General features: G+C 40.6%; 2 protein-coding genes across 4 annotated transcripts in view; one reads left to right on the forward strand and one right to left on the reverse strand.

Moving 5' to 3' along the window:
* ADCY7 (adenylate cyclase 7) overlaps positions 1-22,248 on the forward strand; it is a 123,539-nt gene extending 101,291 nt beyond the window's left edge. For all 3 annotated transcript variants that reach the window (XM_075940248.1, XM_006121142.3, XM_075940249.1), the window contains exons 16-26: positions 1,107-1,191; positions 3,882-4,019; positions 7,226-7,288; positions 9,253-9,431; positions 11,134-11,215; positions 11,854-12,009; positions 14,036-14,182; positions 14,713-14,820; positions 16,392-16,506; positions 17,335-17,459; positions 17,575-22,248. In XM_075940248.1, coding sequence (XP_075796363.1) covers positions 1,107-1,191; positions 3,882-4,019; positions 7,226-7,288; positions 9,253-9,431; positions 11,134-11,215; positions 11,854-12,009; positions 14,036-14,182; positions 14,713-14,820; positions 16,392-16,506; positions 17,335-17,459; positions 17,575-17,721 — 1,345 coding nt within the window. In that variant the 3' untranslated portion in view covers positions 17,722-22,248. The remainder of the gene's footprint in view (positions 1-1,106; positions 1,192-3,881; positions 4,020-7,225; positions 7,289-9,252; positions 9,432-11,133; positions 11,216-11,853; positions 12,010-14,035; positions 14,183-14,712; positions 14,821-16,391; positions 16,507-17,334; positions 17,460-17,574) is intronic.
* Positions 22,249-25,082: 2,834 nt separating this feature from the next.
* Positions 25,083-25,418, reverse strand: part of BRD7 (bromodomain containing 7) — a 34,160-nt gene continuing 33,824 nt past the window's right edge. The window contains exon 17 of the mRNA XM_075940250.1: positions 25,083-25,210. Coding sequence (XP_075796365.1) covers positions 25,146-25,210 — 65 coding nt within the window. The 3' untranslated portion in view covers positions 25,083-25,145. The remainder of the gene's footprint in view (positions 25,211-25,418) is intronic.

Here is a 25,418-nt window from a genome sequence, read left to right on the forward strand (position 1 = left end):
TGGAAACAACTTACGAAATGCTTGGAGGAGGAAGGTCAGATTTGGTGAGAGTGTGAATGAGAGGGACGAAGGTGAAACACCTGTAATTGGCTGTGGAGCACTTAGGAAAGAAACTCTTACCACACACATCTCTTGTAATGATTAATGTCAGGATTGTGAATTGGTTAGTAATATTAGCTCTAGTATTGCTATCTGATCTAGGGACATTAAGATGCAGGTATTTCACTAATTGTGTAGTCGATAGAATTTTTATCGACTACATGATTAATCGATAAGGGAAGGCGTTCAGTCCCAGTTTGTGCTGGGTCCAGGAGATAGCCCTGCTGTGGCTCTGCAGCTTAAATGTAGTAAGAGCCAGGTGGGCAGGCAGCTTGGCTTCTACTACATTTAAACTGCAGAGCTGCAGTCGGGGTACATCCTGGACCCAGCACAAGCTGGGACTGAGCCAGGCTCCAGCAGCCCTGCCCCCCCCCCCCCCCAAAGCTTTGCGGCAGCCTCCCCTGTCCCCCAGAGGCAGCAGTGCGTGGGGGCAGGGACACAATGTGAAGAATGTGTTGGGGGGACCAGCTTTTAGGCTGGCTTCCCCCAGCACTGGCTCCTGCTTCCCCCCCTCCCCCCCCCTTGATGCCACTGATACAAAGGCAGCAAGTTGGGGGAAATGTGAGTAGTCAACTCTACTGCTCACTTACATCCCTAATCTGATCGTGGCTGCCATTATTAATATAGTTGCTTGATAGGACTCTGAGGCCAGGGAAGGTTTGTTACAGCTCTAGAGACAGCTGACTTTCCTCCGTATTTTAAATTTTCTGCCATACTGTTGTTCTCTGCTGTTATACTAATGATGGCTCTGTGATTTATAAATGGGGTAATAACACATGATTTGAATGAATGTGTGGAAAACCTGAAAGTGAATGTTTGCCAAGATAAGGCAATAAACATTCATGGAAGGCCCTTTGTCATGATCATCTAATGCCAAAAGAACAGCAATGATACTGATTTTAGTTAAGGAAAACTGCATTATTGACTGTAACTTGGTCAATTGTAATTAGACTATGACAATTTGCATAACACTTCTGTTTAACTTTGTTTTCCTTTCTCTGTTTTAGAAAAGAAAAAATAGCATGTTCATTTGGAATTGTAGCCATCTTAATTCTGCTTATTTTGTGTGTGTGTTTTGCTAATAAATGCCTGGTAAGTAGAAATAGGCCAGCATTTTCAAAAAGTGGTTAAAGTTTGGCATCAGAATATAAATGATCTGATTTTCAGAGGTTCTGAGCCTTGATAGGAGTTGTAGATGTTCAGCACTTCTCACAAGTCAGGACATTCATTTTTAGGTGCCTCAAATACACATTTAGGGACTTAATGTCCGGCCCCCACATTTGAAAATTTTTATCGTAATTCCTCCGTGCTGTTTTACAGTTGTAAACACAGTTTGAACTGGATTTTTTAAAAGTTCTTTCTGTTCTTGCAGTCACGTTTTCTGGAAGATGTACACTATATGGTAGGAATCCTGATTATGGATCCTGTAATTTTAAGTGTCATTAAAGTGAAATGGATTTTTTGAGTGCATAATCATTTTAGGACTTGATTGACTACAAGAATTCATAAGCTTGTTATGGTGGCATTTCCATAGCTAGATAAAAGGTAATGTTCTTAATGTTGGTCCTTAGCAAACCTAGAATCCTAGAAAGTAAAATTACTAGTATTTGAATTGACAGTGCTGTGATCAATGGGTATGTTACCAAATGTATGCAAACAATGTTTTTAATAAAATTAAAAAAGGCTGCACAAAAAACAGGGTGCAGTCCTACGATGTACAAGAGATAACTTCCTTCAGTCCAGCCTCCCCATCGTCCGCGATGGTTCTCTTAGGTAGCCAGGGTCTAAGATCAAACTATTTATGGTATGTCTGTGTTGTCTAAAACCCTGGCTGGCCAGTGCCAGCTGACACAGGTTTGCCGGTCTTGTGCTACAGGGCTGTTTAATGACATCAGAGACAGTTGAGCGTGGGCTGCATTACAGGATCTAAAACCCTGAGAGGTGCTGCTCAAGCCCAAACCTCTACTTCACAATTAAGCATCTCCTTAACTCAAGCCCCACTCAGGGCCCACCTACGGGGGGAGTGGGAAAGGGGACAACTGCTTCAGGGCCAGCGATTCAAAAGGGCCAAAGACTCTTGGCTGCTGCTGCTGTTCCTGCAGGAGCGGTGGCAGCTGGAGTGGCCCTTTCACATCACCACCGGCATGCTCCAGGCAGCTCCATGGGCTAGGGAAGGGAGTTTTGTGTTTGCTCTGGGCAGCACTGAGGACTGGCTGCTTGAGCCCCCCGCTCCCCTTCTGCCCGAGGCTATGCCTCTTGTGGAGTGCTGAGCCGCCCCTCCACCTTGCCTAAGGTTCCCCGCAAGGATGAGGGGATGAAGAGGGGTAGCTCACATGATCAGAGTAGGGCTACTGGAGGAGTGGGTACAAGGGGAAGAGAAGGGCTGGTGGAGGGGGGCAGGTCGCAGGAGGGCTGAGGACAGTGAGAAGGGCAGGAGTCAGGACAACAGAGGAAGGTGAGGAGTTGGGGGGGGGGGAGGGGAGGAGCAGCAGGCACCAGGGGACCTGATGGAACAAGGGGAGGAGACATGGCAGCAGAGAGAAAAGGTAAAGGTTTAAAAATATTTATTAATAACTTGGGTGCCACAGTGACACATCCAGACAAGCCACATGAACTCAGTACAGGTGCACAGCACAAAATTCATTCTGCTCATGGGAGGAAACTCTTAGGCTATGTCTACACTGGCGATTTCTTGTGCAAGAACACATCCACACTGCCATGTGCAAGCCGTGCTTTTGCACAAGAGCATCCATGGCAGTCTGGACGCTGTCTTGCCCAAGAGAGCTCCGATGGCCATTTTAGTCATAGGGGTTTCTTGCACAAGAAATCTCTGCTGAGCATCCATACTGCCCTCTTGCGAAAGAGAGCTTACACCTGTTAGAAAAGAGTAGCTCTTGCGCAAGATGCCCTCTTTTACCACGCCATACAGTAAATTTTGTTGCGCAAGAGCAGGCGGGCAGTGTGGATGCTCTGTGGGTTCTTGCACAAGAACGGCTGTACTTGCGTAAGAAGCCACAAGTGTAGACATAGCCTTAGAGGGAACACTTCCTCCAGCCTCTCTGCCCCCGAGTTAATGTCACACATATTGGGTTAATGCAACTGCAGGATAGTTGCATGAGGGGGGTTTGGTGGGGGCCAAACTAATCCCTGTTGGTAGAAGGATGGTGGGAAAAGGCCTTCGAGAGGGGTGACATGACACCTTTTACTTCTGGTCATGTGTCCATCTTGCCCCGAGCGTGTTATCTCCAGAGGCGTGGCTAATGGAGGTCAGGGGGCATGGCTAATGGGGGCCAGGCGGTGTGGCTAATGGGGCACCACCAAAAATTATACAAACCTGCTGCCCATGCTTGCTGCCTCTGATACAGAGGCAGCAAATGGGGAGAGAAATGTGTGTAGTTGATAGGATTAAACAATAACCCCAGGCTTATCAGTTAATTGTGTAGTCGACTACACATTGACATCCTGAGTTTCTGTAGAGATGTATGTGTTAGCAAAGAGATATTTCCTGTAATAGGAAGTGCAGGTTAGGTTTTGTTGTTGTTGAATGATTGGTTTATTTTATTCAGTCTCTTATTTAAGTTTTTAGTTTTAAATATAAAAGCAAAATTAGCAAAGTTATAATATTTACACGAAATAATTTCTTGTTGTGACCTTCTGATTGTTTAATTGTGTATTTGGACTTCTGTTTGTGCAATGGACAAATGTATCTAGAATTAGAACTCTTGGCACATTAAAGCTTTCCTAGAATGCATCTTGGTAAGACTAATGTGTTTCGTTTATAGAAATGCTGCTCAGAACACTGGCCTTCTACACACCACCTTTGTGCTATTCTGGATAAGGTGGAAACAGTGCCTCTAGTGAGAGTCCCATTGGCAGTCATCACTATCGGTGCTTTGCTGATCATAGCTATTTTTAATTTGGTAAGTACTTGCAGTTGTCTTTGTTCTGTGCTTTTATTTAATTTTGTATTCTTTCCAGACCTGCCCACCCACTCCACTCCTGTGTTAACTCGAGTACCATGTTCTTGGCCTTATTTTCTGATGTGTAACTCATCATTACAGAAAGATAATACTGAATGTTGGGCCAAGTAGAATGCTGAGGAGAGAGATTGTGCAATTTGTGGAGCCAGAAATTCATATATTATATCTCATTCTCTATTTGTTTCAGGCTGTCTGTAGTATCTGCTGATTATAATTACTATGGCTATAAGCGAATGCCAGCTTTTTTATAATAGTGAGTTATTTGGCTTGCATAGGCAATGGTTTTATGGCATATAGGCAACCCAGCACTTCTTCATTGCACTAGCTAAGGTCACTGAGGAGGATAACCAAGAAAAGTAAGAATCAGTGCCCTGTTTAAAAACAAAGCCACTATGGTAGTTGCAAGGTCCTATTCAGGAGTGTTTACTCCCATTGTTGGAGTTCAGCTTGAGTAGGGCTGCAGGATTTAGGGTCAGATTCAATTTTCATTGAAGTCCAAAGCAAGTCTTTTTACTGTCTTCAATGTACTTGTTGTACTGAACTTTTGGCTCATAAAATGGAAAGGCAAAAAGCTGTTTAGAAGTCCCCAAAATATTAATAACTTTTCTCCCTGGATCACGCAGCTCTGAAAACAGGTTCACTTTTGAAAAATGTGTCAAGTTTTGACATGACCTTTTCTTATAACTTCAGATCACTGTAGCAATATGCTGCACATGTTCAGGGGATCACCATCAGTATTGAACATGTATGTTACAAGAAGGCCTAGAAGGCAGCTAGAGCAAGGCCCCAGGGGCTGGTGCTATTATTTATGTAACAAATGACTACCTCCCCACTTGCACCCCCCTGCCTCCTTTTTTAATATTCTTTCTTGGCAATGAATCAGCTTGCTGACAAAAGTATATCCATAATTGTTACTGGATCAAGTGATGAGGTTCTCACCTTTGTGTTCAGTAGAGTGCCACTTCCATTTCTTAGACAAAAACCAAGACCTGGATGTGTGTAATACTGATAGCTGGCCAGTTTCCTATATGAAAATAGAACTCCTCAATGATTGACAACACAAAGGTGAACGCCTGTCATTAAACACTGCCAGCAGCTCTCTCTGACCAAAAGTGTAATTCTCTGCATTACATGGGATCTGCAAGAGATGGCTTTGTTGCTCTTCATTCTGGAACTTCCAGAAGTGTTGAATACTTTTAACTCTAGTTGAAGTTGTTAGGTATGGACATTTAGCACCTTTTGGAATTCAGTGTTCTTAGGGCAAATATTGTACCTATCTATAAAAAGGGGAATAAGAACAACCCAGGAAACTACAGACCGGTCAGTTTAACGTCTGTCCCAGGGAAGATAATGGAGCAGGTAATTAAGGAAATCATATGCAAACACTTGGAAGGTAATAAAGTGATAGGGAATAGCCAGCATGGGTTTGTGAAGAACAAGTCATGCCAAACTAATCTGATAGCTTTCTTTGATAGGATAACGAGCCTTGTGGATAAGGGAGAAGCGGTGGATGTCATATACCTAGACTTTAGTAAGGCATTTGATACGGTCTTGCATGATATTCTTATTGATAAACTAGGCAAATATAACTTAGATAGGGCCATGATAAGGTGGGTGCATAATTGGCTGGATAACCGTAGTCAGAGAGTTGTTGTTAACGGTGCTAAATCCTGCTGGAAAGGGATAACAAGTTGAGTTCCGCAAGGGTCTGTTTTGGGACCCGTACTGTTCAATATCTTCATCAATGAGTTAGATATTGGGATAGAGAGTACGCTTATTAAGTTTGCAGATAATACCAAACTGGGTGGGGTTGCAACTTCTTTGGAAGATAGGGACATAATTCAAAATGACCTTAGCAAGTTAGAGAAATGGTCAGAGGTAAACAGGATGAGGTTTAATAAAGAGAAATGCAAAGTGCTCCACTTAGGAAGGAACAATCAGTTCCATACATACAAGATGGGAAGCGACTGTCTAGGAAGGAGCATGGCGGAAAGGGATCTAGGGGTCATAGTGGACCACAAGTTGAATATGAGTCAACAGTGTGCTGCTGTTGCAAAAAAAGCAAATATGATTCTAGGTTGTATCAACAGGTGTGTTGAAAGCAAAACTCGTGAAGTCATTCTGCCGCTCTACTCTGCACTAGTTAGGCCTCAGCTAGAGTACTGTGTCCAGTTCTGGGCGCCACATTTCAAGAAAGATGTGGAGAAATTGGAAAGGGTACAGAGAAGAGCGACAAGAATGATTAAAGGTTTAGAGAACATGACCTATGAAGCCAGGCTTCATGAACTGGGCTTGTTTAGTTTGGAAAAAAGAAGATTAAGGGGGGACATGATAGCGGTTTTCAAATATCTAAAAGGATGTCACAAGGAGGAAGGAGAAAATTTGTTCCTCTTGGTTACTGAGGACAGGACAAGGAATAATGGGCTTAAAGTGCAGCAGGGGAGGTTTAGATTGGACATTAGGAAAAAATTCCTAACTGTCAGGGTGGTCAAATATTGGAATAAATTGCCAAGGGAGGTGGTGGAATCTCCCTCTCTGGAGATATTTAAGAACAGGTTAGATAGACATCTGTCAGGGATGGTGTAGACGGAGCTTGGTCCTGCCTTGAGGGCGGGGGGCTGGACTCGATGACCTCTCGAGGTCCCTTCCAGTCCTATTATTCTATGATTCTAGGGGACTAGTTTGGTACAATACAAGAGTGACTACTACTGTTGATCAGCTAAACTTTATATAGAAGCCTATTGGCAATATAGTTTTTTGTTCAGTCTTGTAGATTTTTCACTTTATAGTCCAAACAGATATGACTGTATTTTAAAGGTGGGAAATATTTTAAAAACACAATTAGCACTTACTAAAGGACTCATCCAATTCCCATTGGTGTCCAGAGGGATTCCATCCATTGATTTCAGGGCACTTAATGTTCAGAAATTAAATTCTGTCGAGAAGTCACCAAAATGGTTATGGATAAGTTTTCACATTTGGTTGCCCAACTCAGAGTTAGGTGCGTTTTTGAAATGTATGTGGCAAGTTGTGATGAGATCTTTTTGTGCAAACTCTTATTGCTCGAATGATGTGCTGCTTGTGTATGGGGCACATCCCATTCTGCTGCTAATCAGTGTTTCCATTTTTTCTTGCCTCTGAATCAGCCTACTGAAAAATGCACAACTGTGGACACTTCTGGATTGTATATTAAGGATGTCACCTTGCCTGTGAGTAGAACACTAGTTTTCTTCCAAGATTAAAATACATACATCTCAAATGATGGGTTTAATATTGATACCTGGCAGGCGTTTGGTATCTTTCCATTGCTCTTTGAAAATATGGCTTTTTAATCATTGAAGTGCACAGTACTTCACCTCTGCAATTCTGGTTGTCCTGTCTATCATAGACCCACATGGTTTTTCTGCATTCGGAGGGATCTACAGAAGATACATTTATAGCTTCTCTTTTCGGAAATTTTAGACTTTCAAAAAAACAAAGGTAGAATTTGAGAAAAGTAGTCAGAACAGAAACGGTGGATATGACTGAAATACATATTACAGTACAATAAATGAATATAAATCAGTATTTGAGTTTATGGTAGTACAAGGGAAAGGGTTATGATACATGGATATGCACTGACCTCTTGCATATATGTATGTCTACACATACTGGGAAGGTGCTGCCTGTGTGCAAACCTGTCAAGTCCCTGGTATGGACTGGGACAGTTAGCTCATGTTGCTACCCGTGTTACCCCCAGCTGTGTTGCTACTTCTGACATGCTGGCTCACGCAAAGTTTGCATGTGTCTGTCTTCCCACCTGCAGTATAGACAGACCTCTAAACTTTGAGTGCTGAGCACCTTTGAAAATGTGAGCCTGGGATGCATAATCAGGGGACGCTCAAGTAGGGGTACAGGTTATTTTACCTCTGTATTTGGCAGTGGTGCAACTGCTGCTGGAATATTGGGTTCTCAAAGAGCCTAGTCTGTTTAGTTTAACAAAAAAGAAAGGTGACGTGATTATAGTCTGTAAGTATATGCCTGGGTAACAATTTAATAATGGTCTTCAGGCTAGGAGAGAAGGATATGACATAGTCCAACAGTTGCAAGGTGAAACTGGTCAAATCCAGTCTGGGAAAAAAAGGGTACATTTTTATCAATGAGGGTAATTATCCATGGTAACAATATATCAAGTGTGGTGGCAGGTTCTCCATCACTGTCACTTTTAAAATCCAGATTGGATGCTAGTCCAAAACAGTGAAGGGCAGCCTAGGCTAGTGAGTGGGCCATGTGAGTGGCCCTTCTTCGTCTCAGTAGGCTGCAAGATTGTCATAATCAAGACAGTCTCCTGGGCTAGGGTAGTTTTGCTAACTACGCTTGCGTACCTAGAATTTGTGAGGTGTGCCTATTGGCTGCAGAGGGAGCACTTGGTTTTCACAGTGTTGTGTGTGATCAGCATGCACCTCACTTCACATGCTCTTGCTTTCAGTGTGGGTTACTTTTAATAGTGGTAGGGAAAAACTATGTGGACAAAACCCAGCAGAATCTGGCAGCAGTAAACAAAATGCCTCATAGGCCACACATAGAACCCTGATGGGCCACATTCAGCCCATAGGTTGCCCACCACTGATCTAGAAGATCTGATTTATAAATATTTTGGGTCATTCTATGGCCTGTGTTATACAGAAGATCAGATTAGATGGTTGCTTCTGGCCTTTGAATCTATGAAAATCAGACCCAAGATCTTTTAAGAGGGCAAGTTCGGTCCAGTGTGATACATCACATGCTATTGAGTGGATCCTCGGTTGATGTAAATTTTGATAGCTCAATTGATCAGCCCCTATATCTTTGTTATACCTGCACGGTTATCATTGTTATGGTACAAATAGCTTAGTAATTTGTTCCATGCCTTGTAGATATTTTTGTCTTTTATATTCAAAAGAAACGAAGAACGTGATTGTAAAACTGGGAATATTTTGAAAGTGAAACAATACTTACGATTTGCCAGAAATCTGATCCCTCTGAAGTGAATGAGAGTTTTTCTGTTGACTTCACTGGGTTTTGGATCAGGCTGTCAGTGACTCCTTATGCAAACTGTTGCAGTTTCCCCATCTCTGTAATACAGATGCTACTGCTACTACTTTGTCTTAAGAGTGTGAATTATTCAACATCACATTATTGTCTTTTGTTACAGTATTATACTTCTTGCTGCATACTAGGGTTCATTGCTTGCTCTGTATTCCTTCGGATGAGCTTTGAACTCAAAGTTCTCCTTCTGTCCATCGCTGTGACTGTCTACATCATCATCTTTAGTAACCACCAGAATTATCCGAACTGGAGTTCAGGCTGCCTCAATGACACCAATAACACAAGGTATGGAATGAAGTTCCCAATAGTGAACAATAATTCTCCCTAAAAAGGGCTGGTAGATTCCATCACTTTTCATTGGAATTTTGAAGTATTGTAAGACTTTGTGCCAGAACCCATTAGGATATTTTTTATACACTAGGGGGCTATACCCCATTTGCCCTGACTCTCCCCCCCCATCTAAGCCTATGATGGAAGCTGGCTTCAACTAGGAAGCAGACTGCCCCCTTCAATAGATTCCAGTATTCACCATAATTTATCCAATTAATAGATCTGCTTTAGCTGGTTCTTAAGTGAGCTTAGTGTAGTTGCTCATTCACACATTTTCAAATAAACTTCACAATGTAATAACTGTAAGACAAGTGGTAGTATGTACTCTACTGCCCTTAGGGAAAGAACGGTATAGCAAAGTCTAAGACACTTTGTCTACCTCGTACATTAAATCTTTACAAAATGGTATGGTATTTATATTCATGTTATAGTTGATAATTTTAAGGGAGCTTATGGGGATGCGTATTTGTGGAGAATGCATATTTGCCAATGCAATACTAATCATACCACTTTTAAGCACCACAGTTATTCATTTACCTTCTTGATTCCAGATACATGTTTGGTTTAGACAGTAAAATAATTCGCATTTACCATGTGGGAAGCTTGATATAGCCATTTGCAAATTTTCTGGATATAATCTGCTAGGCAAAAGACAACTTTAGTGTGCTGAGACTTCTGGTTCATCTGACACAGAAACTGGAACCAAAATAACTCAGTTGTAATTCTCACTTTTAGTTATTTTAGTGTGAGTTGATGAGTGGATTGGAAGTGTGAAATGGAATACTTGTATTCCAAAATAAGTGTGTCCACTCAGACTTGCACTGAAATACCTACAGCAAATTTATTTATTTCAGGTGCAGTTTCCAGACAAGTTCTTAGTACCTTTGCCCATCACAAGCAAGGAAGCTGTTTCCTGCTTTAAACCTCTGTGGTTATGTCTTGCTGAGCTTTTCAAATGTGTTAGCTCAATATAATTGAAAAAATCCCTGGCTAATTGTGTGGTCAATACAATTTGTATCAACTACATGAATAGTTGATAAGGGGGCCCTCTGCAGAGCCGCAGTAGGAGCCAGCTGGAACTGGGACAGAGCAGACCCAGCTCACGCCAACTCTGGACCGCTGCAGCTCTGCATTTTAAATGTAGTAAGAGCCGCCTCAGTCCCAGAGCAGTCCCCACCTGTGGCTAGCTGGGGATGCCGTGAACAGGGGTTGCTTGGAGGCAGCATCCTCCCCTATTATTCGCCCCCCCCTCTCCCGCCAGCATCAGGGAGGGGGAGCAGGCAGCACTGTGGAGATAGTGCTGGGGGGAATCAGATTTTAAGCTGGCTCCTTCCTGCACTGGCTGCTGTCCTCCCCTCCTCCCTTTGCTGCCTCTCATACAGAGAAGAAGAGGAGCGGATGGAAGAGGGGAGCAGATGAAGCAACTCCATTTGACTACCCAGTAGGTTTTGAAATGTCGACTACTCGCTTATATCCCTAAGATGCAGGAAACTGCTATGAAGACAGGACCCATAAGCAAAGGGACTATGTTAACACTGGGGGACTGTGTTATTTCTGTGACAGAGTATTTCAGAATGCAAGAAGATTCTGTTTTTAAACACCCAATGGTTCCAAAATATTCACAGTGACAATTGTATGTTGATTTTCTGTATTCTAGGCTTTTCATCAAAGATCCAGTAGTGATGACTAACTTATACCTGGCTTTGTTTTACGTAACTCTGATACTATTTTCAAGACAGGTATGGATAAAAATAAAAACCTCAGTCCTTTTCACTTGGTGATAGTTGTTAAATAAAATTTACCTGTTTTCTATCTCTGGTAGTTGGTCCTAGTCACCAAAAAATCATTTGTATAGTGTTTGGGAAAGGAGGGTAAGATTTCTACACATTTCAGGAATATTTTGGATTCTAACTCTAAAACTTTTGAAAGTGGCTTTTGATGTTGCAGTCACAAAAGTGGGCACCTAGAATCTACATAATCTAGCCACTTTCAATTGTATTTATAAATCACCTTCCACCCTTCTGGCAGAGTTGTTTGTGTCTGTGCATTATTCAAAGCAAATTTAATTATTAAACTAAAGTATAAGTATTAAATTCATTCATAATGATTACATTAACAATACAAATGTGCTTTACATGTGCAAATTAAACTAGCATTCATCTGATGCCAGTTGAATTGCATGTGTCTGTATATGTTCTGTTTTCAAAAACAAGTGCTTCTGCAATTTTTGCAGTCGCAATTTCAGTGGCCATTTGGGTCCTAAGTGACTTGACAAAGCTTGGCTGTCATTGCGCCCCTTTTCACCTGATTTGAAACCTCTAAACTCTTATCTCAGAGCTACATGGGTTTATTTTACTGCATGAATTTTTGTTTGCAGATTGAGTATTACTGTCGATTAGATTGCCTGTGGAAGAATAAATTTAAAAAAGAACATGAACAATTTGAAACCATGGAGAACGTAAACAGGCTCTTGCTAGAAAATGTTCTTCCAGCACATGTTGCTGCTCATTTCATTGGTGACAAATTAAATGAGGTATATTTAATTTACTCTAATAGTAGGAAGGATGATAAATCAGATTCCTGGGAGAATGCCACCTGGCCGCCCATGAATGGGTTCCATGCTACTGCTTACTTCCTCTGTTCCTCCCTTTTCTTGGCCCATGATACAAGATTCCCACATGCAACGAGCTGCTACCCCATGGCATTAAGAGGACTTCAGTTTAAATGAATGCTTGCTTTTATCACTGGAAGAAGTGGGGCATGGAAATCCACATCAGAGATGATCATTGGCTATGGCACTGATCATTAGTTAAGAAGTGATGCTGGGATTCACCTCTCCAGAGACCGCGTTTGACAGCTGATCCTTTTAATTTTTATAGGGAGCCAGCTGAGGGGCAGGCAGCACTTGCTTAGCAGCTCCCTGATGACAGGTGATAACAGGGCATTGATGGCAACTCTTCTTACACCCTGCAACTCACTCTGCCAACACCTTAAACAGAGCAAGCATTGCTCCGTAGTGAGTCTCTGGATTGGCTGAGCTGGGAGGATGGGGCCTATTGGAGCAGAGAGAGAAATCACTGTGCAGAACGCAGTGGGGGGGCATCTTCTTGGGTTTCATTCTCAGCACTTAAAATCCTTACTAAATAAAAATAGGAAAGTATGGTCCTCTTGCTAATGTTGCTGAGTTCCAGTGGCTGAGTTGGGTTCACTTCTAGTCATAGTTGTTTTTTAAATGTACTAAAAGATTAATGCAATTTTGGTTACACTTGTGGTAACCAACCAGATCAGGATCTACTGGTGATCCTGACTGGTTTGGCTGGGAAGCTATGAAGCGCTGTCACTACAGATGCCCCTCCACCCGCTGTCATGCTGCTCCTGCCCTCTGCCTTGCAGCACCCCCTGGGAACCTCCTGCTTGTTGGGCAGGGTGTAAGAGGGAGAAGGGGAAATGGGTGCTGATGTCAGGGTGTCTCCCCTCCCCCCACTCCTGTACCATATCACCACACAGAGTGAAGGGGTTGGAGGGAGCTTGGCAATGCAAATCTCTGTCCCTCTCACACATTGTGCGTGCGTCTGTCATTCTCACAAATACACTGTCCTTCACGCTCAGCTCCCGATCCAACACATACGTGGGGGATTGTTGTTACTTCTTTTACTGCTTGCAGAGTGGGTTATTTCTGGGTTTTTGACTGGTCTGTGCATTTCATCATTTTCATTTCTCTCTTATGCTTAAATTTAGTTCTTTGAGTAGTGAGTTTTCAAATCCTAACCTGTAATGGCTGGCGTCATTATCCCTGTGGTAATTGCTACTCCTGGAAGTGGCTGGCATGTCCCAGCAGCCCCTGAGAGGCAGAGCAGGGGGTCTCCACATGCTGTCCTTTCCTGCAGACACCACTCCTGCAGCTCCCATTGATTAATAAGGGGGATCCGTGGCCAGTGGAAGCTGTGTACTCAGTGCCTGTCAATGAGGGGCAGCACATGGTGCCATGGAACCATTACTGTACATGCCAGCTGCTTTCAGGGGTGGTGCAGGGCCAGGGCAGGAATAAGCCTGCCTTAACCCCACTGCTTTACCACGTAGGAGCCATCTCAGTTAAAAGGTACCCAGCCAGAGCCTGCATCCTGAACTCTCTTCCAGCCCTGAACCTCCTACTGCACCCACCTCCTGCCCCAGGCGTGAATCCCCTGCACCCAAATTCCTTCCCAGAGCTTGCACCATGAAACCCCTCCTACACCCCAGTTCCTCACCCTGGGCTAAGCCCAGAGCACCTCTTTGGCCCAAGACCAGAACCCGTACCCCAAGCCCCTACCCCAGCCTGGTGAAAGTGAGTGAGAATAGAGGAGGAAAGGGAATGGAGTGAGCAGGGTGAGGCCTAGGGGCAGGGCCTCAAAGAAGGGGCGAGAAGGAAGTGGGACAAGGGTATTTGGGTTTGAGTTACGTCTTACATTGAACTTAAATTGAAAAAGTGATCATGTTATACACTGTGTAACAAGTGTTGGAGACCACTGGGTTACACACTATGGGGTTACAACGTAACTGAAATTATTGCTTTCCAACAGGATTGGTACCATCAGTCTTATGACTGTGTCTGTGTCATGTTTGCATCAATACCTGATTTTAAGGTGTTTTACACCGAATGTGATGTCAATAAAGAAGGACTGGAGTGCTTACGACTGCTGAATGAAATTATTGCTGATTTTGATGAGGTATTTCAAGTTCCAGGCAAACACTGAATTTACATGATTACAATAAAAATGCTTTTCTAGAACAGTGCTTCAGTGTAAGAACAATGAAAAGTGGAAAAAAAAATTGTAAGATGAACCAGGATCAGCCATACTGTCTTGGAAAGTGAAATTTTCATGATTTGCATCTAATGTACTCTTGCAGTTTAGATCATCTATTCCTTTAATTGTACAATATAAACAAGACTTAGTGTTTTTCCACATGATACAAATACTGATCTGTCACAGATTTTATTACTGGGCTGCAGGATTTACTACATTTCTATAATATATGTCCAAAAAAGGTGGTGGAGTAGGTGGAAGAAATCAGCAGCAAAAGAAATCTTCCTCACTTTGTTGTTTAAAATATTGAGGTTTTTGTGATAAAGTAACATAGTGTTTCTAGAGATAAATCTTATGGATGTGGTAGGTATTATAAGCTCATTGTTGAGAATACATGGGGATATATGGCATTAAGGTCTCAAATTATAATTTAGTTTGTTTCCTCCAAACAGCTGTTGTTAAAACCTAAATTTAGTGGTGTTGAAAAAATCAAAACCATTGGAAGCACTTACATGGCAGCAGCAGGCCTCAGTGTCGCACCAGGCCAAGAAAACAAGCAGGTATGATACCCTTTGGAAGTATAAACACATTTAGAGTTGTAATTGTCCATATCTGTATATGTGTAGTGACAGCGTGCAGTGGGATGGAAAGGAAGATGAAAGTTATTAGCAGTCATAGTCTCAGGTATGAAGAGGATAGGGATATATATTATGAGGCTATCTTTTGTATCACATATTATAAATAATACATTTCTGAAATGTTTCTAAATTAAAGCTATAATTCCAATATTTGTTATCAAAAACAAATACTGTGGTTTAAAATTACCAAGATGCAATATCTGATGGAACTGCAGCCCGATGTACAGCAGGTCTAAGAGGGGTTAGTTAGTTGTTAGTCTGTAACTAAAAAAACCAACAATGGTCCTGTAGCACTTTAGAGACTAACAAAAATATATAAATAGTATTATGAGCTTTCATGGGCACAACTCACTACTTCAGACGACAAATACACCAGAGAATTCATTGCTCTTTAATACCTGACCAGTGAAGTTCGTGCCAGTTTATTTCCTTTAAAATCAGTTTGCTGTTTTACAACTATATCTACATTGTTCTGAAATTCAGAGCACTGGGAAGCTGTGACTTTTGACTAACTTTCATTTAACTTTCTGTTTCTCAAGAGCAGACATCAGATCCCAAACCAGTGTCATTTTTCTTTAAATTCCCAAGAATCTTTGACTCCAGGAGCAGAAGGTTCCTAAATATACAACAAAAGTTTAAATTGTGGGCAGCCTGAGGGCTTGAGGGCCTGTTGATGCCAAATAATTAATAATCTCAGCCATGTCTGATTTGCAGGGCTCGACAGATAATGTAATCTACTCGCCCGTGGCGAGTAGATTACACCCTGGAAGAGCCGGCGCAGAGCGATCTGTGCATGCGTAGAGCGCAGAACCGTGCAGCTGGTGAGCGGGGCTCACCGCTGCTTGGCGAGCCCTGCTGATTTGGATGCAGGATTTGATGGCAGATTGACTTTATTATTGTTATCTATGCAGAGAACCGGGTATAATAAACTCAGGTAGCAAAAATCAAATCCAGCTTTCAAACACCCTGGAGCTAGTAGGTGTTGCAAATCTGTTTTTCATTTCAGGCCCATCACCAGGAGGGTGTTAGTGTGAAGCATAAGAATACATGTGCCGTATATACAAGTGCAGTATTACGTATTAATTTAAAATAGGCACTAAAGCCTGGAAAGAGATGTAAAGAGCAAGGTTTATGAATGCCAAGCAAATAATGCTCTCCTTTTGCCAGCCAGACCAATTTATTTTAATATTCATTTTAATTACTGTGCACGTTTGTCTGACGTGAGCTCTGATTGTGGTCTGTTATTTCATCTGGGGCTTGACATAGATTTGGCCTCCAATCTTTATAAATTGATACACAATAAATTCATAGTACTGGACTTCATCAGAAAACAGCACTACAGTGACCATTTGCAATGCATGTCGCAAAATAACTGAGCTGCCATAGAGCTTCCATCATCTGTTGGGAGGGATGGTTGTCATTCATTACACTGAGAGCTTGACATGATCTTGCCTGAGTATATGTGACATTGATATTCATTACAAATTACCTAGGACAAGGAGAGACAGCATGCTCAAATTGGGATCGTGGTGGAGTATGGAATTGCCTTGATGAGTAAACTGGATGGCATCAACAGACATTCCTTTAACAATTTCCGCTTACGTGTTGGTAAGTTCATTTTCATATCGGTTGTGACTGCTACAAGCTTTGCAAAAACTTAGAAAAGGATTATAAGATGGTCAAGCCACTGATCAGCCACTTGGTTATTATAGTAATAAACATAATGTAAATAGTGAGAGAGAGAACGTTCTCTAGTCTAGGTTTTAAATGTGCCAAGCATTGAGGTTCCACATCTAACCTTTGAATGTGGCTGTATAGTCTCATTACCCCAATATTCCTGCTATATTCAGGAATGGTTCTGGGTGTGGGGAAAAAGGAAATAATGCAGCAGCTGCTAATGGGGAAGAGAGGGAGAGCATAGTGTGTTTGCTGGCTGGATATAGGGGTGATAAGAGGACAGTGTGCTGCTGTTGGCTTGTTACATGGCAGTTTCTAGTGATGTTAGACTGTTAATGTTCTCCCTAGTGCAGGAATGGTGGACTTTTGCTGAATGTGTTCAGCTCTGTCACAACCTTCCTTTGACCCTGGGCTAGTCACTTCATTTCTGTGCTTCTTTATCACCAAAGTGCAATTGTAACTGCTACCAGGCAAATTTGAACCTGGGACCTCTGGAGTTTAGTGTATGAGCCTCTTCGGCTTGAGCTATAAAACCAGCTGATTCTCAGCTTAGGCTGTAGAGCTCCCTTGTTCCTATCTCTTGCTGTAAGTGTTCTAAGGGCCACTACATGGGACAGTGAACTGCACTAGGTATGTGGGTTACACAGCAAGGCTGTAGTCACTGCTGGTTGTAAAACACTACAGTGGACCTCTGATGGAAGGAGATTCTGAAGTGCAAAATTATATGAAATCTAATAACATGTACTTTTATTTCTGTAGGGATTAACCATGGGCCTGTAATAGCAGGTGTGATCGGGGCTCGTAAACCCCAGTATGATATCTGGGGCAACACGGTCAATGTTGCTAGCCGAATGGAGAGTACTGGGGAACTTGGAAGAATTCAGGTATAAAGATAGGCATGAGATGTTTCTAGAAACTTTTTAGCATTTTTATTGATAAATACTCAAAATTAATTTCTCTGGAGTTTTACAAGAATTTCACTATTTCTGTTTCACTCAGGTTACAGAAGAGACAAGCAAAATATTACAGGGACTGGGATATTCATGTGAATGCAGGGGACTCATTAATGTCAAAGGAAAGGGAGAACTAAGGACTTACTTTGTGTGTACAGATACAGCCAAGTCACAAGGTATTGGATTGAACTGAGTCTGTAACGAAGTTTGTCAAAATGTGTTTTGAGCCAACACTGCCCTTCTGTGAAGTCTTAGAATTTTTCTCCTTATGTGAAGGAGATTATTTCAAATGTATGTGTACTACTGATGATTCCTCCACATCTCAAGGGAAGAGTCTTTAAAAGACGTCTGAAAGTGCCTAGAAACAACTGTTGGACTGCCTGTTTCTGAGATAAATTCCAGAAAAATCCTAAAATTATTTGCAGCATTTTCTAATATTTCCTTTCCTACATGCAGTCAAGGAGATTAAAGGCCCTTGCTAGCACATATAGTTGCAGATGTACTATTTAACTAATTTCCTTATTAAAACAGCTATTAGGAAAAACATCTTGTCAGGGTAGTTAAGCACTGGAATAAATTGCCTAGGGAGATTGTGGAATCTCTGTTCTTGGAGGTTTTTAAGAACAGCTTAGACAAACACCTGTCAGGATTTATCTAGTTATTACATAGTCTTGCCTTTAGTGCAGGGAACTGGATGCTATTACCTCTTAAGATCTTTTCCAGCTCTATATTTACGATTCAGTAATTCCACTGCCTCATAGCTTATTAGATCTGCTAGCAGTGTTGCATGTGTCAGAGACATTTGGACCATTCACATATGCATGGACTTTAGGGCAAAGGTGTTTTCATGCCAAAGATTGTTGAATAAGGGAGGGCACAAATGAACTACAGTTTATTACATGGTTATTCTACTCTAGCTCCTTTTGGAAAGAGTAATTTGCACAATAATGCACATTCCCTTGCCCCTGGATGCCTTTTCCACAAACTCAGGCCTCTTCTATAGCTTACATGTAAAAACTTTTCTTAATCAGCAGTTGTACAGGAAATGAATTTTGGCTAAAGTTGGTTCAAAATACCTCTGTTATGGATACAACCTATGTTGCTCTCTTTTCCCTATACCGAGAGACAAAACATATTTCATTTCTTAGATGAGATGAAAACAACTGTTTTAGTATGTATTGGAAGTAAGCCACTTTGACCTTCAGAATTGATCTTCTGACTTTGAAGAAATCCAGACTATTTCCAGAGAACAAAAGCCCATTTAGGGATATATGCACGTTGGAGAGAAACAGTGAATGTTAGTAGCATAGAAATTTATTATATTCATTGCAATCATGCCATTTGACTTTGTGTATTTACACTGTTTTGTGAGATTCTCTAGCTTGGTTTCAATTGCTTGGATGAGGCCTGTCCCTCAATCTGTTGACTTGCTTCTGAATTTCTATCCCAACTTTTTTCTTGTTATTTTGCATTAAATGTATTAGTATGTATTAGTCAGGATTTGGTGCTTATGAAGATGAAGTATGAACTGTATTTGCCTGTCAGGCAGGATAGCAGCGGCAAACTTTGCTTAACAGATCTTTCAATGCACCTTAATTCAGCTGGCAGCTCTTCTCCTTCTAGGACATTTCTCTTGACAAGAAACAGCCACTCAAATTGTGTAGTGTGGTACAGGCAAATACAAGACTAAATTTATTTTTTTAATTTGTGACTGAAGGCAAACTTAAACCAATGTGGCACTGACCTTTGAGGACCCTTCTCCAAGCTAATCACCTATGTCTCTGTTTTCAGAGCTGTGCCTGTTTAAAAACATATCCCATGTCTGAGATCTTCATAAGTTTGACAGTGTTATCAGTAAATGTAATTTTCCTTGTTGTGTTCTGTGTGGAATACATAACCTCAACATTTATTTCATTTGACCCATTTTGCACTAGCATTCTTAAAAGATTTGGGACAGCTCTGGAAATAAGAATAACTAATCAAGCTGAACTTCATATTGCAAAGGTTCCCCAAAAACTTGAGGCAAATATGACTTGAGGCCACTATTTCTGTCGAGTAAGCATACAACTGATTTGCATCATTTTACTGCTAGTGAGGTGTCTACTTCACAAGAAAAGTATAGATGTATATTTCTTAAAAATTAATGTACATTTATATACAAGTATGTGTTTTGGACTAATTAGCTATTTATCAGAAAGGGCACCTCCTGTTTAATTAGCTCTTCAGAACCAGAAAACTTTAACATTTTAGTAGTAATACCTACAACAAGAGGGGTATGTGTTTTTCTTCACGGAAATTCTTGGCAAAACATTTTTTCTGAACAAGGTAGAATTTTACATACATTATTATAGTTATAATATATAACTTTAAGACAGGTCACCAAATGTTTTTTTTCTGTTAGTACACTGAGCCCACGGGCAAATTTTTAAAACAGACTAGCCAATATGGGTATGTCTACACTGGTACCCTCTTTTGAGAAAGGGATGCAAATTAATAAGGCTTGATAATTAACATAATCTACTTGCCTGTGGAGAGTAGATTTTAGCCTGGCACGGCTGCGCAGTGCAGTCAGTGCATGCGCAGCATGCGGTAGCACGCATCTGGTGAGCGCTGCAAATGAAGCCGGGATTTAAATATCCCGCCTTTCATTTGCATATCTGCGTTATGGCGCTATTTCGAAATGACAGCCGCTGTTGAGATGCAGCTATTTCGAGAGAAAACCTCTCTCTCAAAATAACTGGTAAACCTCATTGTATGAGGAATAAGGGTTATTTCAAGAGAAGCGTTTTCCCTCGAAATAACCGCGTCTTATTTTGAAAAGCACTATTTCAAAATAGTGCCATAATGTGAATATGCAAATGAAGCATGGGATATTTAAATCCGTTTCATTTGCAATTTTGAATGTCTTCATTTGCATCCCTCTCTCGAAAGAGGGTGCAAGTGTAGACGTACCCTATATGTATGTATGTGATAAGAGCTTGTATTTTGTGCGCTTGTTATTACTCTGCATCGGTACACACATTCTGAATGCTCAATTTAGATAGTTTTTAGATATAGCACTAACCTGAATTTTATCTGACTGCCTTTGTGATTTGCGTATTTACGGCTGGATAGGTTTGTTTAAAGCCTTGATCCTTTTTAAAGATAACACAGTTTACAAAACTAACAAATTTTATTATTTATTAGTACAGAAGGATGTGTGAGAATCACTTTTATAGTGGAAATGTTTTATCAAACAGGCTCCTGAGAGATACTCCACTTAGTTTATTCATCAGGGGCATTAGTAAAAGTTATAGTTAATCCACTTCTGTTAGTTTAATGTTAAATTTTTTCCTTTAAAGTTTATTCGGGTGAGTATAAATAGCTTTAGCTATGGCCCTTCAATGAACAATTTTTTTCTACTATACATCATTATGTCAAGATATACCACAAAATTTTGCTTGTGAGGAAGATAGTGTCTCTAAAACAAAGATAACTGATATTTGAGTATAAATATTTATCAGGAAAGGACTTTTTTTTCCTCCATTGACTAGTCATTGTGACTAGAATGTGAAGTGGTTAAAATAAATCTAAGTGTTATTTTGTTAGTATACAGTGCTATGACTGGATGACTTATTACGCCTCACATTTGCCAATATTTCAGTTTTAGTTAAGGGCACATAACTCCAAATTGTCTCTAACAATCTTTTACATGCACCATTGCTATTTTCTAATTACTGTGTAATTTCTTTGAAAGTGCCTGTTTCATGATGGGAACAAATCAGTGTATTAAAAACGGTTAATGAGGGTGGTAGGTCAAAACTGCTTTTGCTGTAGTCTCCTACAGAAAGTAGTATATTAAATAACTTTAGTTTGAGGTTGGCTGTTTCCTTTTTGGCAGCAGATTCATAATATATTAACTAGTTAATACTTAAATTTCTAGCTAATAAACAGGTCAGTGTAATTCATTTTGTATACTTTTTTAGTATCTTATTGCATTTATATTATTTCTGATAGCAGGCATTTAACTAAGCATGCGTTCAAAGATATTTATTTTTATTTTTTTACAAAAAGTTTGACTACTGCTGCCTAGGTTTAATTCAGCAGTCTGTGATCAGTATCTTAAAGACCATACTGCCTCAATGTGTTGAATTGTGAAGTTTGCTTATGGACTGAGCTTATTCTGAAATGATGGTGCTGTCCACAGTAGCGCTAGAGATTTAGATACAATTAAGATGTGAAACTAAACCATGTCTAACAACATTCTGAACTACTTTGTATTGCCATTTCAAGCTAGTAACATGCTGCTTGGGCATAGCTGAGTCTTAATTATATGGGACTAGAAGAAGTAGGGTTGTGTCTTTCTGTTACTGGTTGTATCCCTATAGGATTTTAAAGGGAAATTATCTAATTAAATTTCAAAGAGCAGTATGACTTTGAGGATAGAAAGTGCAGTTAAATATTCTACAGTTTCACCTTATTATATATATTATCCATTCACAGAAACATTAGAAAGTGAATGTAAAGCCATGGATACTGGGGAGGGGAGAATTGTTAAGGTAGCTGGATTGACTTATATGTTTTTAAACAGTTTAGAAAATTGAAGAATGATTGTCTTTAAACACAAAATGCCAATTTATCTAATTTAAAGCTCATTATATATTGTAACATTTAATGATGAAGTCAGTTATCTATTGCACACAGAGAACAAACTTAAAAATAAAGAACTTTCTGAAACTTGCTTTGCTTTAATTATTTGTTGGGACATAACATCTAAAGCACATTCCTACATGAGCCTTCACATTTCTTCCTTCCATATTTCATTAACCGGTTATGCAGTATAAACCTGATTAGAATTATACTCTTAAATGTTCAAGATAGAAATCTTCGCTAGAAAATATTATACTCTTAAATGTTCAAGATAGAAATCTTCGCTAGAAAATATGCAGTCATAAACTCATGATTGATATTTTGCAAACTGGAGAGTAGTTTCCCTAATTTATCTAAAGTGGGCTAAAGCATCTAAAAATTCTCTTAAATTACATCATGTAGTAAATGCATGTCTTGTCATTCAGCATTTTGCAGTATTGCTGGTAGAGCTGTCAAAGCAAGCACTTGACCTGTTAATAGGCACACTTGAACATTCCAAAGTCAATTCACACAACCACTTAACTTTAATCACCTACCACTTAATCAAATGCAGCCCATCCCCACAGACTGCATACTTGCTGACTGGCTAAAGTTCAAGCATTTACTTGTTGACGTGGAGGGGCTGCTGGAAAAACTGAGATAGATACATAGCTATGTCTACTCTGGCAGCTTCTTGTGGAAGAATAGCCATTCTTCTGCAAAAACTTGCTGGCCGTCTAAACTGCATGAGCATTCTTTCAGAAGTAAATTTACAGTATAGTGTTGTAAAACACGGCTTCCTCCGGAAGAGTTATTCCTCTCCTCACGAAGAATAAGCCCTCTTGCGCAAGAGCTCTTCCAGAAGAGGGCAATGTAGAAAGGCAACATGAATTTCTTGCGCAAGAAGCCTCTATGGTTAAAATGGCCATCAGAGCTTTCTTGCGCAAGAGAGCATCTACACTGGCATGGATGCTCTTGCGCAAAACCACATGCCAGTGTAGACACTCTCTTGTGGAACAGTTTTTGCACAAGAACTCTTCTGCAAAAGAGTGCTTGCACAAGAAGCTGCTAGTGTAGACGTAGCCATAATGTATAAGACAAAAGATGAGGGGGGAAATTGTATACATAAAGAAATAAAGTGGAGTAGAATATGGATTATTGCAGGATTATGGATAATGGAAACTGGAGAAAGATGCCTTGTTACATTCAAAAGAAAATGTGGAAGAAAGGGGCTTGGTAAAATCTTGAGACCGTGAAAGGGATGGAACCTTGATACTCAGTGGTAGTGCAGATCTGCCTTGGGAAAGGAAGTAGGACATGTCTAATCTGAGCTATGCAGCGGAGTGGGGGGAAAGAGGGGGAAATCTCAGTCATCCTCATCCAGCTTTGGTGACTAAGGATCCATGGAGAATAACAGCCATTGAAACAGTATTTGTCAATGTTCCCTCTAATTTTTTTCCCATCCATGTATGGAATAAATTTTATGTGCACTGTCATGTGTAGATGTGCACCACTAGTAGAAACACATGCTGCTGGCTGTGAGCTCTCTGCAAAATCAGCTGGGTAGCTGCAGAAGCACACAGCTTACAGGGGACATTGGTATTGGTATGTACTTTAATTCTCTCTCCTACACCAGCTCAGCTATTCCATCTTAATTGAAGGCATTTTTTTTGGTTAATATTTTAGCCGAGTTTGTATTGCCAGCGTTTGGGAATTTACACTTCTAGTGGTCAAGTCCTTAAAGTTTTATGGAGCCTTTTGTCAAGACAGGATTTTTTCCATGTGACTTAAGTTATCTTACTCAGAAGAGTGGTCCATTTTGACTGTCATTTGGCTCTATAAATGGCATCTGAAAAGGTATTTTAATCGATTGTCCTGATAGCTGCAATAGTTAGTAGCAACATTATAAAAACTCCAGTTGGCTGAAAGTGATAGACAACAAAATCATGGAAGATGCCTAGGCAACATTTATACAGCCTCAATATAGCATCTTCCACTAATGACCATCTACTTCTCCTTTGCACCTAAAAATCAATATATATAAGCATTCAAGTGTTGATGTTTTCAAGTGGGCTAGATCTAAAAGTGTAAATTGCTTTGGCATATTTCTGGATAATGGTATAAGCAGGTCATTGTGTTGTGCTCTAGACTGTACAATAATTTCAGGCTTTAGCTCTTGTTGCAACCGGCCCTCCCTCCCCCCAAACATTTTGGCTGTGTCTACATTGGCCCCTATTCTGTAGTAGGGATGCAAATGTAGCACTTTGGAATAGGCAAATCCGCGGGGGATTTAAATATTTGCATTTACATGGCTGCCGCTTTTTTCCGGCTTGTAGATAAGCCAGAGAAAAGCGCCAGTCTGGACGCGATCCTCCGGAAAATAAGCTCTTTTCCAGAGGATCTCTTATTCCTACTTTCAAGCTTATTTTCCGGAGGATCGTGTCCAGACTGGCGCTTTTCTCCGGCTTATCTACAAGCCGGATTTGCCTATTCCAAAGTGCTACATTTGCATCCCTATTACGGAATAGGGGCCAATGTAGACGTAGCCTTTCAAAATATAACACTAAAATTCATGCAGCAAGAGACAACGCTGAGTTACTCCAAAATTCAGTTAGATGTGTATGTACAGCCTCTTCCCGACTTATGAACTGGTTACAGACCAAGCAATTGGACATAACTTAGGCTTGTTCATAAGTCGGACCCTGTAAAGTTACACACGACCGCGCTGTTCGTAACTTGGGGTCCACCATTTACGACAGCTTCGGTCGTAACTGCGAAAGGTCGTAAGTTGACCGTTCGCAACTTGGGGACCAGCTGTATTAGAAGTAAATGACGTTAACATGAAATCATGCTTTTTGATTTAGTTCAACATGAGTTCCAAAGTTCAATAGACGAAATATTACCTTCAACTCACCATGTACATGTGTTCAATGAATACATCCTGAACAGAATTTAAATCTAGTTCTTTAATAAGATCAATAAAATATATAACTTAAAACAAATGAAGTTTCAAATTCCAATTGGACCACATTCATTTCCACTGAGAGTGACAGTCTTTTTAGATTCTTGGCAATCTGAAAAAAAGTTATTCCACACAGTTTGGTCAGTCGATTAGCCTATTAAACATCCTTTAATGTAGTATATATTCAATCAAAATCCCTTACTACTCCTGCAGTCAGTTTCCTTCATTTATGCAGTGAACACATTAGTATTAAGGAGTTAGTAATTACACTAGGTACAATTAACAGGAAAACAGTCAGAAATTTTGCATTTAAGGGAACA

This window comes from Pelodiscus sinensis, chromosome 12 (assembly GCF_049634645.1).
Source record: "Pelodiscus sinensis isolate JC-2024 chromosome 12, ASM4963464v1, whole genome shotgun sequence".
NCBI lineage: Eukaryota > Metazoa > Chordata > Testudines > Trionychidae > Pelodiscus > Pelodiscus sinensis.